Here is a 25,782-nt window from a genome sequence, read left to right on the forward strand (position 1 = left end):
CATGAACAGTTCTAGAAATTAGATTCACACTATAATTAGATAATGTAGTAAGCATAACTCACAAAAAAATGCTGATATCTAGAGAAGTTCATACAGTTTAGCCCCTACATAGTACAGACCAGGATAAAGGAGAAGGAAATGTGGTATTTTGCTTAATTTAATGAGTTAGTATAATGAGCAAATCCATAGAATAATTTCACAACCACATCACTCTAAGGTCTGTACCAACTACATCAACCTAAAGTATAATTGCACTATAAATTATTACTCAAACTAGCAAGTTGCATGGATTTGCATCTTTGACATTTTTGTCTAATTTGAATAATAATTATGTGCTTTGAATAAGGCAATTTAGGAAAGTAATCATATTAGATAATTTTTTTTTGAAACAAAACTACTTTCAGATCTGTAGGTACGCAGTCTGTTTTTTATGTTAGTTTATTCAATTGACAATTTTATTTATATTAATTATATTATTTGTAAAGCTTTTTATAATTTATTTTATTCATTATTATTATTGTTATTAATATTGTTTTATTTTATCAATCGTAAAGTTCAATTGTTGGTATATATAATATGTGGAATAATTTTAATAAGAATTAAGAAAACAGAATTTAATTTTTTTATGGTGTATTTATTGAGAAAATTAAAAGTTTGATTAAAGAAAAATCAAGAATTTTTTGAGGTATCTTTATAATAGTTCTAAAAATATCTTATTAGTTCCTATATTACAGTATTCTTTTTTGATATATTACTACTGTAGGTATCAATAATGATGATATATATGTTATGTGATTTAGAAGTGCATATATCTTTTAGAATTATAATGACATTTAGATTAAAATCATGTAAAATTTTTTATGTAATTTATTATGTGTTTTCGTTATTCTATATTTTTATTTATTTTTTATGTAGAATTTTAGAATAACATGTTAATAATTTTGGGTTATATATATATATATATAAAGATAGTTTTACTTGTAAGGGAGTAGATGAATCTGTTGCTGGAAGAGAATGAAAGGATAAAGGAGTTCTGTTGCGGAACATGTGAGAGTGAGGATGCAGTTGCTCTTTTCTTTGCCTAGAACCAGTCCTTCTTTACATAACTATTAAAGAAAAGGAAAGGATACATTTTAAATCAACTAATTTTGACCTTTTTTTTTTCCTTAGACTTTGTTTTCTCTCTTTCTGAAATAATAGTCAGACTATCTTTACTAAATTCACTAAATTAATCAGTATGTTATTTGACTAGTTATAAGATGATTTGACCAATAGTGTTTGGTTTTAGTTATTAAAATGCAAGATAACAGAGAAAGAAGTAGACAGGGGCAAAAGAAAATCAATAAGTGGATTGATAGAAATTTCCCAATACCTTCCTTTCAAATTCTATAAAAAAAATAAAAAATAAAATTCAAGGGGTTACACCCAGCCCACACACCCCCACACCCATGAAAGAAAAAACAAATCAATTGTGGTTGACATCTTTGTTCATGAAAGCAAACCTTGTTTCAGAAATAACAGAGTGCTCATGCTCATCAAAATTCAGAGTTGGCTACATCAGCCAAAGGTATGGAGATTTGTTTGTTTTGCTTCATCTATCGTTGGACTTATCTGTTATGCTTTCAGCTCCTCTTTCAATCATTTAATTGGAAATTGGAGCTGGTGGAAGATCTTTCTTTACATTCTTTTCAGTCTCTTAATCTCCCTTTCAACCTTGTTTGCAAAGACATGGCAGTACTCTAACTCTCGCTGTTTGGAAGCTCACACAGCGTTTTCTACTCTGCTGATCACTAGTGTATATTCCTTTTTCCTTGATAAAGATGTGAAACAGAACCCAGATGTATATAGTCTGGTTTCAAGTGTTGCATTTGCTATCATGTCTTTGGGCTTGTCAAGGCTGAGTCAGTTAGGATTTGAGGTTGATCTCCTCTATTTTTTCTGTGGACTTCTGACTGTACAACTCATGAAATTAAAACTATGGTTAGTCATCGTTGGAGGAACTTTCAGTTATTCCCTCATCCTTCTTCGTTCCAATTTGGATCCTCAACCAAGAAGTGGTTATCATGGACTTCAACACCAAGATCATGTAGTGGTTGAAATTGGTTCCCATTCACAACCACAAGGAACCGGTGATAGTGTTACTCAAGTGGATTCGCCCCAAACAATTATGGCTACTTCACAACCACACCAGGTCATGGATTTGGTTTGGCCTTCTAGAGAAACAACACGTAGTGCTTCTCAAGTAGTTTCACCTCAAGAGGCTGGTGGTGCCCCTCCAGAAAGCATTGATGGTACCAAGGAATGCTTCATGGGTTGTATAGAGACTCTTAAGAAGGAGAATAGGAGCGTTATTAGCGCTATTTCCATGCATGTAGACAAATACCTTAAAGCTAATGTTGTCGGTGAGAATCAGATTTCAGTGCCAGAATTGCATGGCGACAACAACATGGTGGTGGATACATTGTCGTCAGGAATGATGAGCAAGCTTCGTGAAAGTGTAGAGAAGATGGTGTCAGATGGATTTGAGGAGGAATGCTTAGACGTGTACAGTAATTGGCGGAGGGAGTTTCTGAAAGAGAGTTTATGGAGATTAGAGTTGCAAGATCAAGAGCTCAACATGGAGGACATTAACAGGAAAGAAAAGATTGAGAGGTTGATAAAAGCTATGAACATAGCTGCGAGGATACTCTTTCCGAATGAGAGGAGACTCTTCAGTCGTGTATTTAGCAGCTCCATCCACTCTAGGGAGTTGTTTCATTTCAGGAAACTTTGCACGGAATTGACCACTAGTCTGCTGAACTCTGCCCTTGCCTTGGAAACTTGGAGTCATTTCATGCGCAACGCATTGCAGGGGTTGATACAAGAGTTTGAATCATGTACAATCAGAAATATTGTAGTGCAGCTGATACGACAGAGATTGAATATTTACGAGGCTTTGGAAGATGCATCACCCATTCCCGGTGGCGGGATTCATCCTGAGACCCTTGAAGTGATGTACCGTATTTATTCTGTTCACAGAGATAGGGAAATTACTAAAGTTAGCCAAGATTTAAAGGAGGGAAAGATTCCATCATCTGTGTATATAACAAAAGTGAGAACTCTGTTAGTGAGTAGTTTGGAAGCTAAGTCGTCCATAAGAGGTAATAAGCTTAAAGTGATGCACTACACTAAATCTCCAATCCCAAGAAGGAAGAGTGAACTTAGAAAAGGTTCAGAAGATGAAATGATTTCACCTGTGTACATGGACAGGATGACAGAGCTTTTAGAGAACCTTTTGGAAGTCAGCTCCAAAAATTACAAAAACCCTATTTTGGGTTATGTTTTCATCATGAACAACCGGAGATTCATAGAAGTAGAGGCAAAATTGAATGGACTGGGACCTATTTTTGGAGATGACTGGCTCCACAAAAACACAAGAAAACTCCAAGAAAACCTTGAACTCTATCTAAGAAGCTCATGGAATAAGATCGTGGACCTTTTGAAGATAGACATCAACAATCAACTAGAGCCTAGTGTTGCGATCGAGTTGATGAAAGACGACCTTTATTGGTTCAACGAACACTTTGACAACACATGCAACATTCAGTCTGCATGGTCTGTCTGTGATGAGGAGTTAAGGGAGCAAATAATAAAATCCATAGAAAGCATGCTGTTGCCAGCATATGGAAGTTTCCTTGGGAGATTTGAGGAACTTGTTGGGAAGCATGCTTATGAATACATTAAGTATGGAATGTTTGAGGTTCGAGACCAACTCAACAACTTGTTTCTTGTAAGGGAGTAGATGAATCTGTTTCAAAGGTTAAGTGAGTTAGATTTAGAGAACAACAATTTTATTATCTCAGTTCCAAAGGATTTGTGCCCTGTATACCACTCTATGTTTCAACACAGTCACAAATGTCTTTCCTTCTTTATTTTGTTTACATGTTTTAGATTGGTTCAAATTTAAGTTTGCATATATTTTCGTAATTCTATGCCTGAAGAGAAGGAAATAACACCTAAGTTTGGGAAGAATTAGTATACAGGCTTAACCTATCTATGGATACTAATTGGATTTATGTCAACTGTCATTGGTCTTCTATGTTGTGCAATGAGTTTTTTTTTTTTCTTCTCTTTCTAAGTGATGCATATTTTTAGTAGTTTTATATTCATCCACTTCTATGGTGTATAAATTCGAGTTCTTGATGCATGCGGCATATAATGAAAGTCCTTTCGGGAAGCGTTCATCTCACTTCGGGAAACTATGTTACTGCAATAACTGAGAAGACCAAAACCCTGAACAACCACAATATTACAAGATTATTCCGAGCTTCTTCCAAATACCAATGGCAATTTAAAATTTATTTTGAAAAAAGAAAAAAAAAAATGCATGTCTGCCCTGTAATTGGGAAGCTCACACTTAGCATGTAATTGGGAAGCTCACACTTAGCATGCTTGATCTTGTATCAATTTTCATCATTCTATATTACTGTCGTTCCTGCATGTACATAAACAGTTTTAGATCAGAAAATTAGATTCACACTATAATTAATTTACTTTGTTTTGTCTTTCCATTATTCTATATTTTATATTTACCTTTTTTAATAACAAAAATTGTAACAAAATTAGTATTATTGTTTAAGTAGTATTTTTAATAAATAAATAGTCAAAATAGTTGTTCAGGAAATTATTTAACAGATTAAGTTGTAGCTTATCTTATTTTAAATATTTGTGTCTAATTGATAAATTCATTACTTGATTCAATTAAATTCTAAAGGTGAAATATCATTTACATAAATAAATTATAACCTTGTCTTAAAACTATGACATCTGTTAATAAAAATGTAATATTCTATATACAATTTCATTGTTCATGTTTAGTATACAAAATTAAATTAAAATTAAATACAAATTCATATTATATAAACTAATTTAGATTTTATAGATTTATATTTAAAAAATTAGACTATATTACTCTATGTTAAATATCCATATTTTATAAATAAATATCAAGTGTTTATAATTTGGTTTAGGTTTAAATACTATTTTGATTTCTTATTTTGGTCCGATTTGTTCAATTTGCTCTATCTTTTTTTTAGTCTTTAATTTGTTAAATTATGTTCAAATTCATTCTTTTTATTGACACCGTTTAAATTGATAACGACATAGCAGAGTATACTGGCTAACATTGTTCAGGTTACATGAGTTAGAGAGAGAAAGTTACGATTCTAATTATTAGAATCAATACCAGAGATATTATGTCAATAATATTATTCCAATATCTTTGGTATTATACCCGTGTATTATTTCTCATGTGTACAACCATCGTTATCAATTATTTCCTATATTGTTTATTACATTTCTCATGTATGATTGCATTGTATTGTGTTTATATAAACACAACATTTGTAATACAAAAGCACTGCAATATTTCTCCATTTTATCTTTCTTGGTATCATAAATCTTAAGCTTGAAGGCTCTCGATCCAATCATGTCTTCCGTAGTCAACACAAATCACAAAAATGACCTACCCACAAATGTTTTTGTCAGGTTGGACAGAGATAATTATCTCCTATGGAAGTCACCAATTCTTCCATTGATAAGAGGTTGCAAACTTGATGGCTACATACTAGGAATAAAAGAATGCCCAGAACTATTTGTCACTACAAGTGACAAAACTCAGAAAACCAATCCTAACTATGAAGAGTGATTGCACATGATCAAGCTCTCCTAGGGTGCCTAAGAAATTCAATGGCCATTGATATTGCAACATAGTTGTTGCACTGTGAAACCTCGAAGGAACTTTGGGATGAAGCTCAAAGCCTAGCAGGTGCACATACAAAATCAAGGACAATCTACCTCAAGTTAGAATTTCACAACACTCGCAAAGGAGAAATGAAGATGGATCAATATCTTCTCAAAATAAAGAACCTTGCTGATAAATTAAAGCTAGCAGGATCACCAATCTCCAACTCATATTGGATGATTCAAACGCTGAATGGACTGGATGTTGATTACAATCCGGTGGTGGTCAAATCATCTTATCAAATCAACCTTAGTTGGGTTGATCTACAAGCCCAACTATTGGATTTTGAAAGCATAATAGAATAGTTGAATAGTTTCAATAATCTTTCAATGAATACTTCAGCAAACTTTGCAACCAAACTGATTTCAGAAGCAACAAACCAGGGACACAATGTAATTGGAGGGGCTCTAACTTTAGAGGAGGTAGAGGAAGAGGTAAATCTAAATCAATATGTCAGGTATGTAATAAGATCAGACATATAACAGTAAATTGCTTTTATCGTTATGATAAGTCATACATAGGTTCAAATCATAATGCTGAAAATAACAAGAGAGAAAATCACAATGCTTTCATAGCCTCCCCCTACCACAATCAGGGCTATGAATGGTACTTTGATAGTGGAGCTAGCAACCATGTGACCCATCAAAATGAGAAACTTCAAGATCTTAATGAAAACAATGGTACAACTTCTTCTCTCTTAGTTGTAAATGGTGAAAGATTGAAAATATTGGCCCCAGGCATAACCAAGTTGAATAACCTCAACTTACATAATGTTCTATATGTTCCAAAAATAACAAAAAATTTGTTGAGTGTATCTAAGCTAACTGCTGACAATAATGCCCTGGTTGAATTTGATGCAAACTAATGTTATGTGAAGGAAAAATTGACAGGGAAAATACTACTAAAAGGGAAACTTAGAGATGGATTATACCAATTTTCAAGTGTCAACTCTCAAGTCAATAAAGATCCATGTGTCTACATGTCATTAAAGGAGAATTAGCATAAAAAGCTTGGACACCCCAACAATAAAGTCTTAGAAAAGGTGCTGAAGATTTGCAATGTTAAGACATCATCACGTGATCAATTTTCATTTTGTGAAGATTGTCAATTTGGAAAACTTCTCTTGTTACCATTTAAATCCCCTTCCTCTCATGTTAAGGAACCTTTAGAATTGATTCACAATGATGTATGGGGACCTGTCCCAATTTTATCTCCCTCTAATTTTAAGTACTATGTTCATTTCATTGATGATTACAACAAGTTCACTTGGATTTTTCCTTTGAAACAAAAATCAGAAACAATACATGCTTTCACTCAATTCAAAAGTTTGGTTGAAAACCAATTTAACAAGAAGATAAAAGCTTTTCAATGTGACGGTGGAGGTGAGTTTAAACTTGTCCAAAAAAAAGCCATTGTATCGGAAATTCAATTTAGAATGTCTTGTCTGTATACCTCTTAGCAAAATGGTATAACTGAATGGAAACATAAACATGTGACTAAACTAGGGCTCACACTTTTAGCACATGCTAAAATGCCTTTACACTACTAGTGGGAAGGTTTATCTACCTCAGTTTATCTCATCAATAGATTGCCTTCATCAATTAACCCAAATGAAAGTCCTTTTTCATTGTTATTTGGAAAGAGACCTGCTTATGATGCTCTAAAGTCGTTTGGTTGTGCCTGTTATCCTTGCCTTAAACCATACAATCAACACAAACTTCAATTCCACACTACACAGTGTGTATTCTTGGGATACAACAAATCTCACAAGGGTTATAATTCCTCAACTCTCATGGTAGAATTTTCATCTCAAGACATGGTCTTTAATGAGAATCACTTTCCTTTCCATGATGGCTTTCTTGACACAAGAAATTCATTAAAAATACTGACTAGAACAATCCCTATTTTTCTTCCTTCTTGTCTTGCAGGTACCACTACAAGCCACATAGTTGACTTAACTCACAAGGAGGTGAATCATCAAGAAGGTGACTTAGTTTCCAATGAAGAGCAACCAACTCTCGGCGACTTAGTCAATGATGATAAACTAACGCTCAATGATATCTCTATTCATGCAGGTGAGGCAACCTCACATGAAAATGATACACCAAAAGAAAATAACCAACAAACTCAGCAGGACAACACGCACTGGATGCAAACCAAAAGCAAGATAGGGATTTACAAGCCAAAACTTCCATATATATGACTGTCAGAAACAGACACAGAAGACAAGGAACCAAAATATGTTAATGAAGCTCTACTTAGTCCAAAATGGAAAGCAGCGATGGATGTAGAATTTAAAGCTCTAGTAGCTAATCATACTTGGACTTTGGTGCCATTTCAGGGGCAGAATAACATCATAGACTCCAAGTGGGTCTTTAAAACTAAATACAAGGCACATGGCTCAATTCAACAAACTGCGGGTCTCGACTATGATGAAACCTTCAGTCCAGTGGTCACATCTAGCATAGTAAGAATTGTCCTATCTATTACAGTACATTTAAATTGGGAGGTTGGGCAATTAGACATAAATAATGCATTCTTGAATGGCAATCTCAAAGAAAATGTGTTCATGCATCAACCTGAAGGATATACAGATTCAACCAATCCTGGCCACATATGCAAATTAAACAAGACAATTTACGGACTGAAGCAAGCCCCAAGGGCTTTGTAGGACAAGTTGAAAGACACTTTAGTGAGATGGGGCTTTCAAAACACCAAAAGTGATTTGTCACTGTTTGTTCTTAAAGAAAATGATCATATCATACTCCTTCGCATATATGTTGATGATATAATAATTACAGGGAGCAACAATAAGTCTTTAGAGACTTTCATTACTCAATTAAACATTGCTTTGCTCACTCAAAGACCTTGGCCTTCTACACTACTTCTTGGGAATTGAAGTACACAGATATGCTGGTGGAATGTACCTTAAACAAACAAAGTACATTAGAGATCTACTCAAGAAGTTTAATATGGAAAAATCTTCATCTTGCCCTACACCAATGGTAACAGGGAAACAATTCATTGCTAAAGGAGAACTTATTGCTAACCCTACACTATACAGACAGGCTATACGTGCATTACAATATCTGACCAACACTCGACCAGACATAACATTTTTTGTCAACAAACTCAACCAATATATGAGTTCCCCAACTATAGATCATTGGCAAGGAATAAAAAGAATATTGAGATATCTCCATGGCACAACAAATTTGTGTCTTCATATCAAACCCTCAACCGATTTTGATATATCTAGATTCTCTGATGCAGATTGAGCCACTAGCATAGATGATAGGAAATCCATAGTAGGGCGATGTGTTTTCCTTGGAGAGACATTGATCTCGTGGGCCTCAAGAAAACAAAAAGTGATGTCACGGTCAAGTACTAAGTCAGATCACTTCTAGATGAGCTGAAATTTCCCATACCTAGAAAGTCGGTTTTGTGGTGTAATAACTTGAGTGCTAAGGTACTGACATCCAATCCTGTTAGGTTTGTAAGGAGGGGGTATCACTGGGGAGATACAACACCAATGAGACCTAGGCCCAACCACATAAGGCATTGACACCACTCTCAATCCCAAACCTTAAGACAATGAGTTTATGGGTCTTTATCCTTATATAGTGCTCTACTTTCTCATTTCTGGTCAATGTGGGACTTAGAATCACTTGGATTCCTAACAATCTCCCCCTCAAGGGTGAGTCCCTTCAACCACATTAGTATACTCCACCTCCAGGGAAAGCATTCCCAACCATGAGTACTCCTTTTCTGCCCTTTTTTGTACCACCATTCTTTTTCTTAACGGGACACGCTTACTTGGAACCCTTGCCAGGAAGACTTTCGATACTAGGACCATACTGCACTCGCTTGAGCTGGTTTTTAACCATCGGCTCTAATACCATTATCAATAATCCACATGCTTTCATCAAATACAAGATTAACGGACTCAAAGTCACGAAGAAGAACAAGATCACCATCTGTAGCAGTAGTGACACGATCATCACCATCATGATCATTCTCTCTCTATTTGCCCTTCTTGTCTTTGTTCTCCTTTTTCCACTTAAAACAATATTTCTGAATGTGCCCAGTTTTATGATAAAAATGGCACTCTAAATTCTTGTATATTGACTTGGACTTGCTCCTACTCTTCTCTATACCACCTTTATGTTCCTTTTTCTGACTTCTCCCCCTAGCTTCTGTAACAAGCATCTCAGACTGAGATGAAGAACCATGTGCCTTCCTTCTCATCTCTTCATTAAGAGCACCGCTCTTTGCCATCTGAAAAGAAATAACACCATTCGAGGCAGAGTTCGTAATTGAAACCCGAAATACCTCCCAAAACTCTGGTAGAGTATTAAGCAACCATAATCCCATAACTTTGTCATCAAACTTTATGCCCATTCCTGACTATTGATCTAGGAGCCCTTGAAACTCATTTAAGTGATCAGAAATAGAAGAATTCTCCCTGTACCTCAAATTCATCAAGCAATTTAACAAATACAATTTATTATTGCCCGACTTAGAAGCATACAAAGACTCAATCTTCTCCCACAAAGCTCTGGCATGTGTCTCATTAGCAATATGATTATAAACATTATCTTCAACATATTGCCGAATAAAACCACATACCTGTTGGTGCTCAAAGTCCCATTCTTCTTCAGACATAGAATCTGACTTCTGTGTAGTAAAGACCGGAATATGCAATTTCTTGACAAATAATAAATCTTTCATCTTGCCCTTTCACAAATGATAATTTGTACCATTCAAAGCAACCATCTTTGCATTTTCCTCCATCATTCAAGCAAGTAAATATAGCCCAACCAAGAGCTCTGATGCCACTTTGATGGGGAAAACAACAACAAACAATATACTAGAGAATGCAGCAGATATAATTTCCCCTAACTTGCAAGAATCTATGAGGAGCAACAATCAAAGAGCAGCAATAATAAATCACCAAAGGCACAAATAAAGGCACCAAGATTTTTAACGTGGAAAACCCCTCAAATCAAGGGTAAAAACCACGAGTCGTCCAAACCAAAAAAATAGCTCCACTATGATCAACAAGAGTACAAAAGAGTCTCAATCAATAGCACAAATTAGTGCCAACACCCAACGAAATAACTAAGCAACAAAACTTTCAAATAGAGAAGAACAAGAGAGGAAAACCTATCAAATCACTGTTGCAGTGCGAAATTAATATCTCCCAACTTAGAACTCGTATCAACGATCTGACTGGTCAGAATGAAGAGCAATGAGTTCCGAACCTTCTGTAAAAAATTCAGAACGATCCAATGGTGAACGAATCGGCAGTGCCGAATCTACGGTGACAACTATGTGAAAAACGTGAACAAAATTTTCCTCTATCTCTCCCTCTATGTGTTAGGGCTTTTAGTGTGTTCTGACTCTATTGTTCTGCCTCTCTATTTATTTTATAGCCCCCTATCCACTAGGTTAAGTGAGACATGGGCTTCTCAAGTTTTGGACATTTTCTCCACATAGGAAGGGAGCCCAATACCCAACAAATCCAATGATGCATGCTCGATCTAAACATATTGAGATAGACGTTCACTACATTCGTGATCAAGTGCTTCATAATCAAGTCACAATAGCTTATGTGCCCACAACAGATCAAATTGCAGATTGTTTAATCAAACCTCTCACACACAAAGTTCAACATTTTGAGAGACAAACTTGGGATGACTGAGTCACCACAGTTTGAGAGAGGGAGTTAGAGAAAGTTACGATTCTAATTATTAGAATCAATACCAGAGATATTATGTCAATAATATTATCCCAATATCTCTGGTATTATGCATGTGTATTATTTCTCATGTGTGCAACAATCATTATCACATTATCAATTATTTCCTATATTGTTTATTGTATTTAATGATGGCTTTATTATAGAGATTATGATTGTACTCTATTGTGTTTATATAAAACAACATCTGCAATACAAAAACACTGTAATATTTCTCCATTTTATCTTTCTATGTGGACCACTTTAATTATGATTGTTTGTGTTTTGTCCAAAAAAGTGCCTAATTATTGGAAATAGTCCAAGTGTAGAGTCAAAGTCTCACATTGGGTAGAAAATATAAAGTTAAACACTAAATAAGATGAAAGACCCATAACCCCAATGCTTTAAGATTTTGGGTTAAAAATGGTGTCAAATGCTTTATACGTGTAAGACCAATGTCATATACATAAAATCACAATCTCTCAACGACCATAACCGAACCATATGAAAAAATATATATAATCCCAACACTATTTTTAAATGTGTGTTAATAAAAGTGTTTTTTTTTTTTTTCGATGTTCTTATATTTCTTATTGTTATTGTTAAGAACCCAATATATATATAATTAGAGATCATGTTTAATGATTATCTCGAGAGAACAATTCTTGCTCTAAATATTGCCAACACTACCACTTTACTTTTAAGCTTAAAACAACATAATCCAAGTTATTTTCTTTGGGTTTTTTTAGTTATGTGTTTTAGATTGGCACAGCTTAAATTATTTGACACGTTTAAACGCAAAAATAAAATGAATTCTACTCGCTGGTGAGTATAATTGATATATCGAATTAATTGAATTTGTGTTTGATGCATTTTCAGGACTTTACTGTTTTTCTGATTGCATGGGGGATTATTTCAACTAGCATTGATTGCATTAAGGGACTATATCAACTAGCATTGACTGATGAAACTTTCGCAGTACCTTCGTTTCAATTTTCTAAAATAAATAAATAAAGGGATTAACCCCCTCGAAAAACGAGAATAGCGGTTGACATCTTTGTTCCAGAAAGCAAACCCTGCTTAAGAAACAACACAGTGCTCATGCTCTTCAAAATTCGGAGTTGGCTACATCAGCCAAAGGTATGGAGATTTGTGTGTTTTGCTTCATCTATTGTTGGACTTCTCTGTAATGCTTTCAGCTCCTCTTTCTATCTTTTACTTGGAAATTGGAACTGGTGGAAGATCTTTCTTTATATTGTTTTCAGTTTCTTAATCTCCCTGTCCACCTTGTTTGCAAAGACATGGGAGTACTCCAATCCTCGCTGTTTGGAAGCTCACACAGCATTTTCTATTCTGGTGATCACTTCTGTATACTCCTTTTTCCTTGATAAAGATGTGAAACAGAAAGCAGATGCATATAGTCTGCTTTCGTGGGTTGCATTTGCTATCATGTCTTTAGGCTTGTCAAGGCTGAGTCAAGTAGGATTTGGGATTGATCTTCTGTATTTTTTCAGTGGACTTCTCACTGTACAACTCATGAAAATAAAAGTATGGTTAGTCATTGTTGGAGGAGCTTTCAGTTATTTCCTCATACTTCTCCGTCCCAATTTGGATTCTGAACCAAGAAGTGTATATCATGGACTTCAATACCAAGATCACGTAGTGGTTGAAATTGGTTCGCATTCACAATCACAAGGAACCAGTCATAGCGTTACTCAAGTGGATTCACCCCAAACAATTATGGCTACTTCACAACCACACCCAGTCATTGATATGGTTTGGCCTTCAAGAGGAACAACACATGGTGCTGGTGGTCCCCCTCCAGAAAACATTGATGGTACCAAGGAATGCTTCATGAGTTGTATAGAGGCTCTTAAAGAGGAGAATGCGAGCGTTATCAGCACAATTTCCATGCATGTAGACAAATACCTTAAAGCTCATCTTCTCAGTGAGGACAATATTTCAGTGGCGCTGCCGGTGACCGACTTCGACATCGTCATCAACGCACTGCCGTCGGGGACGATCAACGACCTCCACGAAATCGTGAAGCGAATGGTAGCTGGCGGGTTTGGTAAGGAGTGCTCGCACGTGTACAGCAGTTGCCGGAGGGAGTTCCTGGAGGAGAGCGTGTCGAGGTTAGGGTTACAGAAGCTCTGCATCGAAGACGTTCACAAGATGACGTGGCAGGATCTTGGAGATGAAATTGAGGAATGGATTAAAGCCTCCAACATCGCTCTCAAGATCCTCTTCCCCAGCGAGCGGCGTCTCTGTGACCGAGTCTTCTTCGGATTTGCGTCCGCCGCGGATTTTTCGTTTATGGAGGTTTGTCGCGGATACGCGATTCAGTTGCTGGATTTCGCCGACGCCATCGCGATCGGGAGCCGGAAGCCGGAACAGCTGTTCAGAATCCTCGACATGTTCGAGACGCTGTGTGTCCTAATTCCCGAATTTGAGGCTCTGTTTTCTGATCAGTTCAGCGTCTCGCTCAGGAACAAAGTGATTACTATTAGGAGGAGGCTGGGGGAATCAATTAGGGGCATTTTTATGGAGCTGGAGAATTCAATTCGCCGGAATCGGGCGAAGACGGCAGTTCCTGGTGGCGGTGTTCACCCTATTACTCGCTACGTGATGAACTACCTCCTTACGGCGTGCAGGTCACGGCAGAGCTTGGATCAGGTTTTGTCTTCTTCTCTATCAGTGCAAATGAATTGGATTGTTGAGCTGCTAGAGAGCAATTTGGAAGCGCAGTCGAAGATTTACAAGGACCCTGCTTTGTGCTACCTTTTCTTGATGAATAATGGGAAGTATATTGTTGAAAAGGTCAAAGATAGTGAACTAGGAACCCTCTTGGGAGACTATTGGATCAGAAAACGTGCTGCAAAAGTTCAACAAATCCATGTGCACTATCAAAGAAGCTCGTGGAGTTGGGTAATAGGGATTCTGAAGCTGGATAGTACTGTCTCACTGCCCCCTAATGCCTTAGCAAAGTCAATGAAGGAGAAACTCAAGTCGTTTAACACGATGTTTGATGATATTTGCAAGGAACAATCTTCCTGGTTTGTTTTTGATGAACAGCTCAGGGAAGAAATAAGAGTTTCTCTTGAGAAAATTTTGTTGCCTGCATATGAAAACTTCATAGTAAGTTTTGAGAATGCTCCAGAGATTGGTAAGCATGGTAAGCATATCAAATATGGAACAGCGGACATTCAAGTCAAACTTAACAAATTGTTTACGGAATCAAGCGTTAACCGAAAGTTGTTGGAAGGAATTGGAAACTTGAGCAATACAGAATATTCTTAAATTTATTATCTAAAATTTTAGGACGAAAATAGTGTCAATGTTTTAATCTTTATGTGAAATGTTCTGATAACAATTTTTTTTTTAAAGTCGCATCAAATGTTGATGTTGGTGTGTACTGCTTGAAGTTATAGGTGTGTATTCACTGAATCAAGCTATTTTTTGTACGTTTAATCTTTTACGTACGAAAAATTTCCTTGTTTTCTTGTTGTAGACTCGCCGGTTCTAATCCACTGGTCTATAAGGTTATTTTTGAATCGTTTATTTAGAAATACTTCTATGGTTCATTTCCAAACTCAATCCGTTTTTCACTCCCTGTTAAGCGGATAATGGATACTTCTATCTAACAACAGGGGTTTTGTGTCGGTAGAATTTGATTTGGAGCAAACGATATTTTTTATGTTTGGTCATTTGCTTTTGTCTTATTGAAGTTAAATAAAGAGAGATAGTCTGAGTGAAGTTCGAACAGGTAACTCCATAGCTGAAGTTGTTTAATATAAGCGAAATTGATCATGTAGTTCATGGTCCATTTTATCTAAAAAGTAGTTTAAGAATTAAAATGATTTTATAAATGATATTTGAATATTTTATTGTTAAACTTATAAATAGATTTTTTATTAATCAAGTTTTAATATATAAGAATTATCATTTTTAAAAAATTTATTTTAAATGAGTTAAATATATTTTTAGTCCTTATAAATTACAGATACATTATTTTTTTACAAAATCATATAATATCATAATATATATCATTAAACTTTAGATACTATTATCTACAAGTTTGTTATAGTCTATATACTGATCTCTTTAATTTACACTCCATTTTTCCTTTTTCAATGAAAAAAAAATTTAAGTTGTTTCATATAAATTTTTTCTTCTCAGTTTTCATCTATAAGAACGATCTTTTCATCAATTTGGTGAAATTCTAAATCATAATAAGCCACCAAAAGACAAGACAATTATCAAAGTATCCTTCTAGTGAAATATTTGACAACCAATTTAGTTTTATAAATTTCAATATTCTCTTTTGAGTCATATTTGATCTTAAATACCCATATGAACCTTTAGACAATAACTAGATATCATACTTTATTGCGATCCATTTATTTCAACTCTTCTTTCATAGCATTCAAACACTTTTTTAGCAATCGAAAATCACCATGGAACGTCAAACAAAAATGATAAAGTACAAAAAAGTCGCTATCATAATTTATTGTGAAAAATTATAAAAAAAACCTTAACAAGAAAAGTCTTTGTAAGATAAAAGTTAATTTTTAAGGTATTTGTTTTCCCCAAAAAGTTTAAATCATGCAAATGCAAAATAATAAGGAAAATATTTTTGAATTTTTTATTTAGATTTGACAAAGATTGACCTTGATATTTGGTATTATGTATTTTCATTTAAAATGTAAAATCAAGATTATATAAGTTTTTAAAATTAATTGAAATTTTTTTGAAAAATTTAAATTTTTTGAAAATGAACCTAACCATGATTGACTTTTGGTTTTACATCTCCGTTTGTAAAGAATAGGTTGAAAAGAGATTTTAATAATGTTTGTTGTATTTTTAGTTTTGAAATTTTAATATTTTTTATTTTCAAATAAATTCAAGAATCATGATAAAAAGTTAATTGTCAAACAAATTAAAGAATTAACGTTATAATTAATAAATTTTAAAATTACAATAAAATAAAAACTTTAGTTATCAAGTAAGTCTGAATCTTAAACACGTTAAACACGATAATTAATAGTTTCTAAAATATTATTATAATTATTAAGTAAATTCAAGACTTAACTATATGATTTTCAAAATATTATTACAGAAACATCAATTATCAAGTTCAAAAATTAACATAATAATAATTTGTTCTTAAAATATTATATAAATGAAATTTTATATTATCAAGTAAAGTCGAGACACGATAAATAATGAACTTTCATAATTATTATGATCGTAAAAATCATGTAAAAGCAAAACAAAAATAAAATAAAAATTTCATAATTATTTTTTAACATATTCTATTTTTAACAAGATGTTTTGATAACTGGACATTGAGCTAGAACTAAGCTACAGGTTTTACAAGATTTAGCATGCATGATTATAAAAACAATAAAATAATACATAAAAGGGAAAAAATAATAGGATAAAGTGTGCATGAGGATAAAACGGGATAATTCACGGATGGCCATTCATCACAATGAAAAGGGAACATCAAAACTAGGGTAATAATACGGATTGACCCATGTTCAGGTCTGTCTTCTAAAATATGGACCAGACCGCCCGTTCTACATTGAAAATACAGGTTTGGTCTACCTTGCATAAATTCTGGTTTACGGGTTTGCATCCTAGTCTTTTTTAATTTTTTTTAATTTTTTATGATAGAATTTTCGATGTTAAACAAATTACGAAGCTTTAACAAGTTCACATAATTGAGTAAAGATTTTGAAAAGGTTAATGATAAATTGATAATTCAACATTTTTATCATATTCATATTCGTACTTTAACATATATGATATATTCTTCAAATTTTAGCATATTAAAAAATACAGAATACTTGTCTACTCATACAAAAATTTGAAATAAACACGTTCATGCCTAAATCTAGAAGAAATAACCACTCTACACAGGTGTAAGTTTTTTCTTCTTTTTTTCTCTTTTTTATGTGGGTCAGCCCGTGTAAGTTGCGGGTTATGCGTGTCAAGGTTTTATTCTTGGAGGGTGATAGAGTTGAGTTTTAAACCGTGTTTGCATGACAGTATTTATTCTTTAGATGATAAGAGATGAATAATTTGATGTGTTAACTTGTGGGGATTTAAAAGAGTGGAAAAGGAAGAAATAAAGAGATTGTATTATTTTCGCAGCAAAGATTTAAAGGTGAGTTGTGTAAGATTACTGAAATGTCTTCTATTTTTTAAATTCAAAGTCGATTGACGTGCATGTTTTCTTAATTTATGCAAATTAATGACACAAATCATTACTTATAATATTGTATAATTATGATAATAATGAAAAAAATATGATTTTTAAAATTATGTTCAGAATAATAATTAATACCGAAAATTTCTAAATTGTTTACAATTTTTTTCAATATGTTAATATATTGTATTTTATTATGTTTTTATTAAAGTAATTATTTTTTCAATTTATTCATTAAATATTTTTATAAAATAAATCTAATTCATCTAAATATAATTTTATATTACTTTCAACATCAAGAGTAATTTGGTAATCTTGTTCTTCTTTCAATTAAACTTAATTTTTAATCTATCATTAACAAACTTTACTTTTAAATCTACTCAGGTTCACCTTCAAGTCCCTTAAAATGTCACCTTCAATTCCCTTAAAATGAAGAGCACAAGCTTCACTCTCTAATCTACTCAAATCCATCTTCTCTCCCCCCAAATCATTTTTACAAGTGAACACATTAGAGAAAGGTGTGATTCGTGATGAAACTGTGATGAGTGAGTCATAGGAGTGGAATGACGAGAATATGTGTATTGGATGAGGTCTCTTCATGAAGATGAGAATCAGGAGTAGAGATCCCCAATTTATAATTAGGGGTGGCAATGCGGCCCGGCCCAGCCCAACCTACACTTGGCCCGCAAAATGTGGGCTAGGTTGGCCCACCATGCATTTACAATACAAGTTGAAAAGTCTGGCCCGTCCACATAACTGCAGGCCTGCGGGACCACGAGCCAACCCGTTTTTTCTTTTAAATCTTATGATAAGACTTTCCATGTTCAACAAATTGGAAAACTTTAAAAAGTTCACAAAATTAGGCAAAGACTTTGGGGAGTTAGATGATAAATTGATAATTCAATATTTTCATCATATTCATATTTGTACTTTGAATGTATTTTTTAAATTTTAGCACATTCAAAAATACATAATACTTGTTTTTTTCCACTCATACAAGAATTTGGAATGTTTATGCAAAAATCCATAAAGAAATTAACCTATATATACAAAAAAGTTTTTTTTTTTATACAGATCGGCAGGCCAACCCGCACGGGCTGCGAACTATGAAGGTTAGGCTTTTACAAACCAACCGACTCAATATCTCAATCCACCTCACATTTTTAGTGGGCCTATAAATCAGTCGTGTCAAACCCATATTGTTACCCCTATGTATAATAACTTCAACGTTTTTGAATGGCAAGAGGGAAAGACATTCTGTCTCCTCGACACCTATAGCGATTTCATTCATTTTGACTTATTTTTAACTCTTGTTTTTCATTCAATTTTTTAGTGTTATATTTTTTATTTTTAATATTTTTAAACTATTCAAAACACAATCTAATCTAAAATTCGTAACTAATATTTTTTAATTTATCAAATTAAATAAAAATAAATTTCTTAATTTAATTCATTTTTCTTCTTTTTTTTTCCTTTGTTTAGTATTTTTAAAAAAAATTAATTTTAATATATTTTTTTAGGGTTAAATATGTTTTTGGTCCCTTAATTTCAATGAATTTTGGAATTAGTTTATCTCGAAACTTTAGATCAATTTAGTCCTTATATTTTGAAATACGTAGATTTAGTCATTTTAATCAAATTTTGTTAGGTTTATTTGATGTTGTAACGTCCCATTTAATTTAGCAAACAAAATTAACAAAAACGTCGCACGAGATAACGTAGTAGCGCAGTCCTGGAGTTTAAACCCTACTCCTTACAACATAAGGCACACCACGGTGCCACAGAAAAGCCAGTTATGAAGTTAAAAGGAACATAAAGAGGTCATACGTCAAACAGATACATGGGTCGTAGCCCTAAGAAAAGCCCAACAAAATAAAACATCAGCTCCAGCCCAGATTGACTATGCAGCGAAGTCACCGTTCCCTTGTTGACCACGAGAACCTCTCGCTTCTGCTCACATCAATAAATTGATGATCATCACAAAAGAGAAGTACCACACCCAAGACAATCAAACAAGTAAAAGGGTAAGCTAGAGCCATAGGATTTCATCTATACAAGCAAATACATTTTCACAATCCAATACACACATCTCAACCAAGCATGTTATGACTTCTCAAACAATACACTACGACTCGACTCGACTCATCCGGATACATATAACTTGGTCGGATTCAGCGGATGCTTGCACTTGTGGTGGATACCTCTGCTCACCCCCGAGTTGCTCACCCCCGAGCTGCTTACCCCCGAGCTATGTTTTACAAGTGTTACAATGAATTAATTTTCCCTCACCACAAGGTTAGCCCTTAATGAATTTCAGGCCTCCTGTTACTCTCACCACAGGAGTCAGTCCGCTCTAGGTGAGATTAACTGACTCCTTAGAGTGTCAGGATGCAACCTTATCTTGAATCCTTACCTAGTTATACAGATGGGGCACCACCATGGACATCTACTAACAAGGGCCATGGAATTACGTCCCGACCACTGAAGCACGACCTTGAGAATCTCACCTAGAGATCCCAAGGAATTACGCACTGACACAAACCAAACTTTCTTAATCAAACAAACAGATTCAGCATGCATACCCACAAATATATACATATACATCTTATACAATTTCTCATAATTCACCTCTTTCGTATTCCCAGCCAAACCACCAACACATTATTCCCAAACCCGGGATATGGAACTGTGTCTCATTTCATTACCATGCCACATTGATACCAACCCTTTCATGTTTCATGCCGAACTCATACCAAACTCATCATTTCAATTTCATGAATCATCTCATACAATTATCATGCTCACATCATGTTAAAACTCACAAATCACAACTCATACACCACCTCATTCATAAAGGCCATTTAGTTCATAATCTTAAAGGTAATAATCATGCAAGCATGTTGTCCACTTTTGAAATCAAGGAAAACATCAAAGCCAACCACCTTCTCGCCCAGCATCTCGCTCAGGCAGTAGGGTCTCGCCCAGGCGAGGAGGACCCTCACTTAGGCGAGAGCTCCCTTCGCCTAAGCGAGACGTTTGCTCGCTCAAAAAGAACAGTGGTTCGCCTGGGCGACCATTCGTGGAAAGATACTTAGGCGAGCCCCTTCTAATCTCGCATAGGCGAGACATGCCCGCTTGGGCGAGTTTAACAGTTCTCGCCACTATTTTCTCCTGCAGCAGACAATATAGCATACCAAACAGTGATCCAACTATTTTATATATCCATAACAATACTCAAAACGCAATCAATCGCAAGACCAACACCAAACAACCACAAAATCTCAAACATTTAGGAGGGGTTCTAGCTTCCCTTACTTGGAAGGGTTTGGCAGAAGATTCCTAGACCAAACTGGATTAGCATCGTAGCTCCGATGCTAGCTTTGGGGTGACTTAATGAACTGGAAAAGAATGGCAGTAGAGGCATGAGCTACACAGAGTAACAGTAGCAAGAGTTACAAACACTGTGGAGGGAATACTTACGTGAGGAGGGAGACACTGGTTCGAGCTCGCTTGACCACAGTAGCACCAAACTCTAACGGAGCGGGAGACGACTGTGGCTCTTAGGATTTTCTGAGAATGAGCAAGCAAAATGAATTATGGCAGACTTCGGATTCAGTTATAACAGTTGGGCCAGCTCTAGGCCCAATTACAAGGGACAACCCTTTACTTTAGGGCAATAAAATGTAAGACAATTTTTTTTAATGGGCCTTACAGATGTTTTTACATATTTCAGGATTGTATTTGAGTTATTTATACTGTTTGACAGAAATAAATCTAACAAAATTTGATTAAAATGACTAAATTCACTTATTTCAAAAAAGATGGAGAACTAAATTGGTCTAAAGTTTCAAAATAAACTAATTGCAAAATTTACTAAAAATTAAGAAATTAAAAACATATTTAACCTTTCTTTTTATTATTATCGGACAAAATTGCTTGTCGAGAACTTTTTTAAACTGTCTTTTCATGACTTGTTTAAACGAGACCATATCCTCATCAATACTTAATTCACCTTTATGTTCAAGTGTTCAATGCACAAATAAAATCACTTGATGGTGGTAGAGAATCTGATCACTCAGTCACCATCTTCAGTTCCTTAGGCTGGGAGCCTAATCAAGAACATATCTTTGTTGTTTGTTCCGTTTCCGGTGATAGGTTCACCCGTCACATTACCATCCAACAACGCGTCTGCTTGGGCGACTAGAACGATTTTGGGTAGCGTGACATTTTAGGTGGTTTTGCTATGATTTTAAAGAGTGTCACATCAAATTGTAATACTTGAAATTATTACATATAACTTGCTTTTATTAAAGGATAGGGAACACGGTAGGTTCTTTTATAAGACACCACAAAACAATGACGTGAAAGAATACCTCAATACATTCGTTCAAACAAGTTTCAAAAATTTAAATTGACGAGAAAAGCTTGCTGGATCATAAATGAATCAAGCAACATATTTTATTTGTCAAATAAAAGAAGGTATATTTATTCTTTTACACTGATTTTAAAAACTACTTTTTAAAAGAAAAAAGTAAGGAAAAAAGAAAGAGGAAAATTAAGCAAACTCATTTCAACTCCCATCATCACTATCACAAGTGAGTATGCACTTGCCCTTTTCTTTGGGTACCTCTAGTAAAAGTAGTATTTTGCGTGAATAGAACCAATCATTCTTTGAAAAACTATTAAGGAAAAGGGAAGATGCATTTGAAACCATCTTCCAGTCATTTTTTACTTTTTTTTTCTGTTTCGTTCTAAAAAGATTAAAGTATCTTCAGCAAGTTGAAAGAACTAGTAATTATATTATTTGACTAAGATATAAATTATTTTGATCAAGAATGTTTGGTAAGTAAGTTTATGTAATTAAACCCTAAACGGGCAAAAGAAGAATCCAGTTCTAAGTCAACGAGTAGAAGACTGATGGCACTTTCCCAACACCTTCCTTTCAAACTTCTACAAAAAAAAAGGGGGGATTAAACACCCATCCAAAAAAAAAAAAAAAACAACGGTGGTTGACATCTTTTTTGTTCCTGAAAGCAAACCCTGCTTAAGAAACAACACAATGCTCATGCTCATCAAAATTCAGAGTTGGCTTCATCAGCCAAAGGTATGGAGATTTGTGTGTTTTTCTTCCTCTATTGTTGGACTTCTCTGTTATGCCTTCAGCTCTTCTTTCAATCATTTAATTGGAAATTGGTGCTGGTGGAAGATCTTTCTTTACATTGTTTTCAGTTTCTTAATCTCCCTTTCAACCTTGTTTGCAAAGGCATGGGAGTACCCCAACCCTCGTTGTTTGGAAGCTCACACATCATTTTCTATTTTGGTAATCACTTCTGTATACTCCTTCTTTCTTGATAAAGATGTGAAAGAGAAAGCAGATGCATATAGTCTGGTTTCCTCTGTTGCATTTGATATCATGTCTCTAGGCTTGTCAAGGCTGAGTCAATTAGGATTTGGGGTTGATCTCTTGTATTTTTTCAGTGGACTTCTGACTGTACAACTCATGAGAATAAAACTATGGTTAGTCATTGTTGGAGGAGCTTTCAGTTATTCTCTCATCCTTCTCCGTTCCAATTTGGATCCTCAACGCCGAGATCATGCAGTGGTTGCAATTGGTTCGCATTCACAACCACAAGGAACCAGTCATAGAGTTACTCAAGTGGATTCACCCCAAACAATTATCACTGCTACTGGGAATGCTTCTTCACAACCATTCTCAGTCAATGATATTGTTTTGCCTTCAACAGGAACAACACGTAGTGCTTTTCAAGTAGTTTCACCTCAAGAGGGTGGTGCTGGTGGTGCACCCCAAGAAAACATTGATGATACTAAGGCATGCTTCATGGGTTGTGTAGAGGCTCTTAAGAAGGAGAATGCGACTGTTATCAGCACAATTTCCATGCATGTAGACAAATACCTTAAAGCTAATATTCTCAGTGAGGACCAGATTTCAGTGCCAGAATTGCATGGCGACGACAACATGGTGGTGGATTCATTATCGTCACGAATGATCAGCAAACTCCGTGAAAGTGTGGAGAAGATGGTGTCAGATGGATTTGAGGAGGAATGCTTCCACGTGTACAGTAATTGGCGGAGGGAATTTCTGAAAAACAGTCTCTGGACATTAGGGTTGCGAGATCAAGAGCAAAACATGGAGGACGTTAACAAGATAGAGAAGATTGAGAGGTTGATAAAAGCTATGAACATAGCTGCGAGGATACTCTTTCCCAATGAGAAGAGACTCTACTATCGTGTCTTTAGCGGCTCCATTGGGGAGTTTCATTTCAGGGAACTTTGCACGGAATTGGCTAATAGTTTGATGAACTCTGCGCTTGCCTTGGAAACTTGGTGCCATTTCATGCGAAACACATTGCAGGAGTTGATACAAGAGTTTGAATCATGTACAAGTACAACAGTCATAAATATTGTGGTGCTACTGATAAGGCAGAGATTGTACATTTATGAGGCTTTGGAAGATGTATCAGCCATTCCCGGTGGCGGGATTCATCCTATTACCCTTGAAGTGATGTACAACATTTATTCTGTTTACAAAAACGGGGAAATTAGTAAACTTAGCCAAGATTTAGAGGAGGGAAAGATTTCACCATCTGAGTACAGGGTCAGAATGACAAAGCTGTCTGAGAGTAGTTTGGAAGCTGAGTCCGAAAATGGTAATAAGCTTAAAGAGACGTACTACAATTCTCTTCACAAAAGTAGGAAGAGTAGATTTAGCCATGGTTTAGACGAGGGAGTGTTTTCTTCACCTGTGTACTCGGCCAGGATGATACAACTTTTAGAGAGTAGTTTAGAAGCCAACTCCAAAAATTACAAAAACCCGACTTTGTATTATGTTTTCATCATGAACAACAGGAGATTCATTGAAGTAGAGACAAAACTGAATGGACTGGGACCTATTTTTGGAGATGACTGGCTCCACAAAAACACAACAAAACTCCAACAAAACCTTGAACTCTATCTAAGAAGCTCATGGAATAAGATTGTGGACTTTTTGAAGCTAGACATCAATCAACTAGAGCCTAGTGTTGCAGCCGAGGTGATGAAAGACAACCTTTATTGGTTCAACGAACACTTTGACGAGACATGCAACATTCAGTCTGCATGGTCTGTCTGTGATGAGGAGCTAAGGGAGCAAATAATAAAATTCATAGAAAACATGCTCTTGCCAGCATATGGAAGTTTCCTTGGGAGATTTGAGGAATTTGTTGGGAAGCATGCTTATAAGTACATTAAGTATGGAATGTTTGAGGTTCAAGATCGGCTCAACAAATTATTTCTTGTAAGGGGGTAGATGAATCTGTTGCTGGCAGAGAAGGAAAGGTTAAGCGAGTTAAATTTAGAGAACAATAATTTTATTATCTCTGTTTCAAAGGATTTGTGCCCTGTCTGTATACCACTCTGTTTCAAACACAATCACAAATGTCTTTCATTTTTTTTATTTTGTTTTCATGTTTTAGATTGGCTTCGTTCAAATTTAAGTTTGGATATATTTTTGTAATTCTATGCCTGAAGAGAAGGAAATAATACCTTTGTTTGGGAAAATTTAGTATACAGGCTTAACCAATCTATGGATACTAACAGCTTTTATGTCAACTGTCATTGGTCTTCTCTGTTGTGCAATGAATTTTTTGTTTTTTTTTTCAAAGTGATGCATATTTTTAGCAGTTTTATATTCATCAATTTCTATGGTCTATCAAATTCGAGTTCTTGATGAATGCGGCATATAATGAAAGTGCTTTCGGGATATCAAATTTGTTCTTGATGAATGCGGCATATAATGAAAGTGCTTTCGGGAAGCGTTCATCTCACTTTGGGAAACTATGTTACTGCAATAACTGAGAAAACCAAAACACTGAACAACCATAATATTGCAAGATTGTTCCGAGCTTCTTCCAATACCAATGGCAATTTAAAATTTATTTTGCAAAAAGAAAAAAAAAATGCATGTCTGCACCGTAATTGGGAAGCTCACAGTTAGCATGCTTGATATTTTATCAATTTTCATCATTCTATACTATTGTCATTCCTGCA

General features: G+C 35.0%; 2 protein-coding genes and 2 pseudogenes across 3 annotated transcripts; all 4 read left to right on the forward strand.

The window, feature by feature from the left end:
* Positions 1 to 807: 807 nt before the first annotated feature.
* LOC114193450 (exocyst complex component EXO70B1-like) lies at positions 808 to 3,909 on the forward strand. Its single transcript, XM_028083257.2, has one exon. The coding sequence runs from the start codon at positions 1,529 to 1,531 to the stop codon at positions 3,779 to 3,781; it is 2,253 nt and encodes a 750-aa protein (XP_027939058.1). The 5' UTR covers positions 808 to 1,528; the 3' UTR covers positions 3,782 to 3,909.
* A 1,558-nt stretch (positions 3,910 to 5,467) lies between these two features.
* On the forward strand, positions 5,468 to 6,700 carry LOC146884426 (uncharacterized; annotated as a pseudogene).
* A 5,836-nt stretch (positions 6,701 to 12,536) lies between these two features.
* LOC114193376 (exocyst complex component EXO70B1 pseudogene) lies at positions 12,537 to 15,091 on the forward strand (annotated as a pseudogene).
* A 7,555-nt stretch (positions 15,092 to 22,646) lies between these two features.
* LOC114193462 (exocyst complex component EXO70B1-like) lies at positions 22,647 to 25,315 on the forward strand. Of its 2 annotated transcripts, XM_085665466.1 has the most exons (3): positions 22,647 to 22,840; positions 23,000 to 23,056; positions 23,215 to 25,315. In XM_085665466.1, the coding sequence occupies exon 3, from the start codon at positions 23,237 to 23,239 to the stop codon at positions 25,040 to 25,042; it is 1,806 nt and encodes a 601-aa protein (XP_085521592.1). In that variant the 5' UTR covers positions 22,647 to 22,840; positions 23,000 to 23,056; positions 23,215 to 23,236; the 3' UTR covers positions 25,043 to 25,315. The 2 variants fall into 2 exon arrangements, with proteins under 2 accessions (XP_085521592.1, XP_027939074.1); XM_028083273.2 differs by having other exon boundaries at positions 23,000 to 25,315.
* The last annotated feature ends 467 nt before the right edge of the window (positions 25,316 to 25,782 follow it).

Source organism: Vigna unguiculata, chromosome 8, assembly GCF_037176805.1.
Source record: "Vigna unguiculata cultivar grain cowpea cultivar isolate G323 ecotype 2 chromosome 8, ASM3717680v1, whole genome shotgun sequence".
Classification (NCBI taxonomy): domain Eukaryota; kingdom Viridiplantae; phylum Streptophyta; class Magnoliopsida; order Fabales; family Fabaceae; genus Vigna; species Vigna unguiculata.

Bases quoted from the DNA above. Each gene is read 5' to 3' on its own strand.
- LOC114193450 (XM_028083257.2), top strand. From the start codon at position 1,529: ATGCTCATCAAAATTCAGAGTTGGCTACATCAGCCAAAGGTATGGAGA.
- LOC114193462 (XM_028083273.2), top strand. From the start codon at position 22,796: ATGCTCATGCTCATCAAAATTCAGAGTTGGCTTCATCAGCCAAAG. The intron at 22,841-22,999 runs GTATGGAGATTT...TTGTTTGCAAAG, and splicing joins GTTGGCTTCATCAGCCAAAG to GCATGGGAGTACCCCAACCC.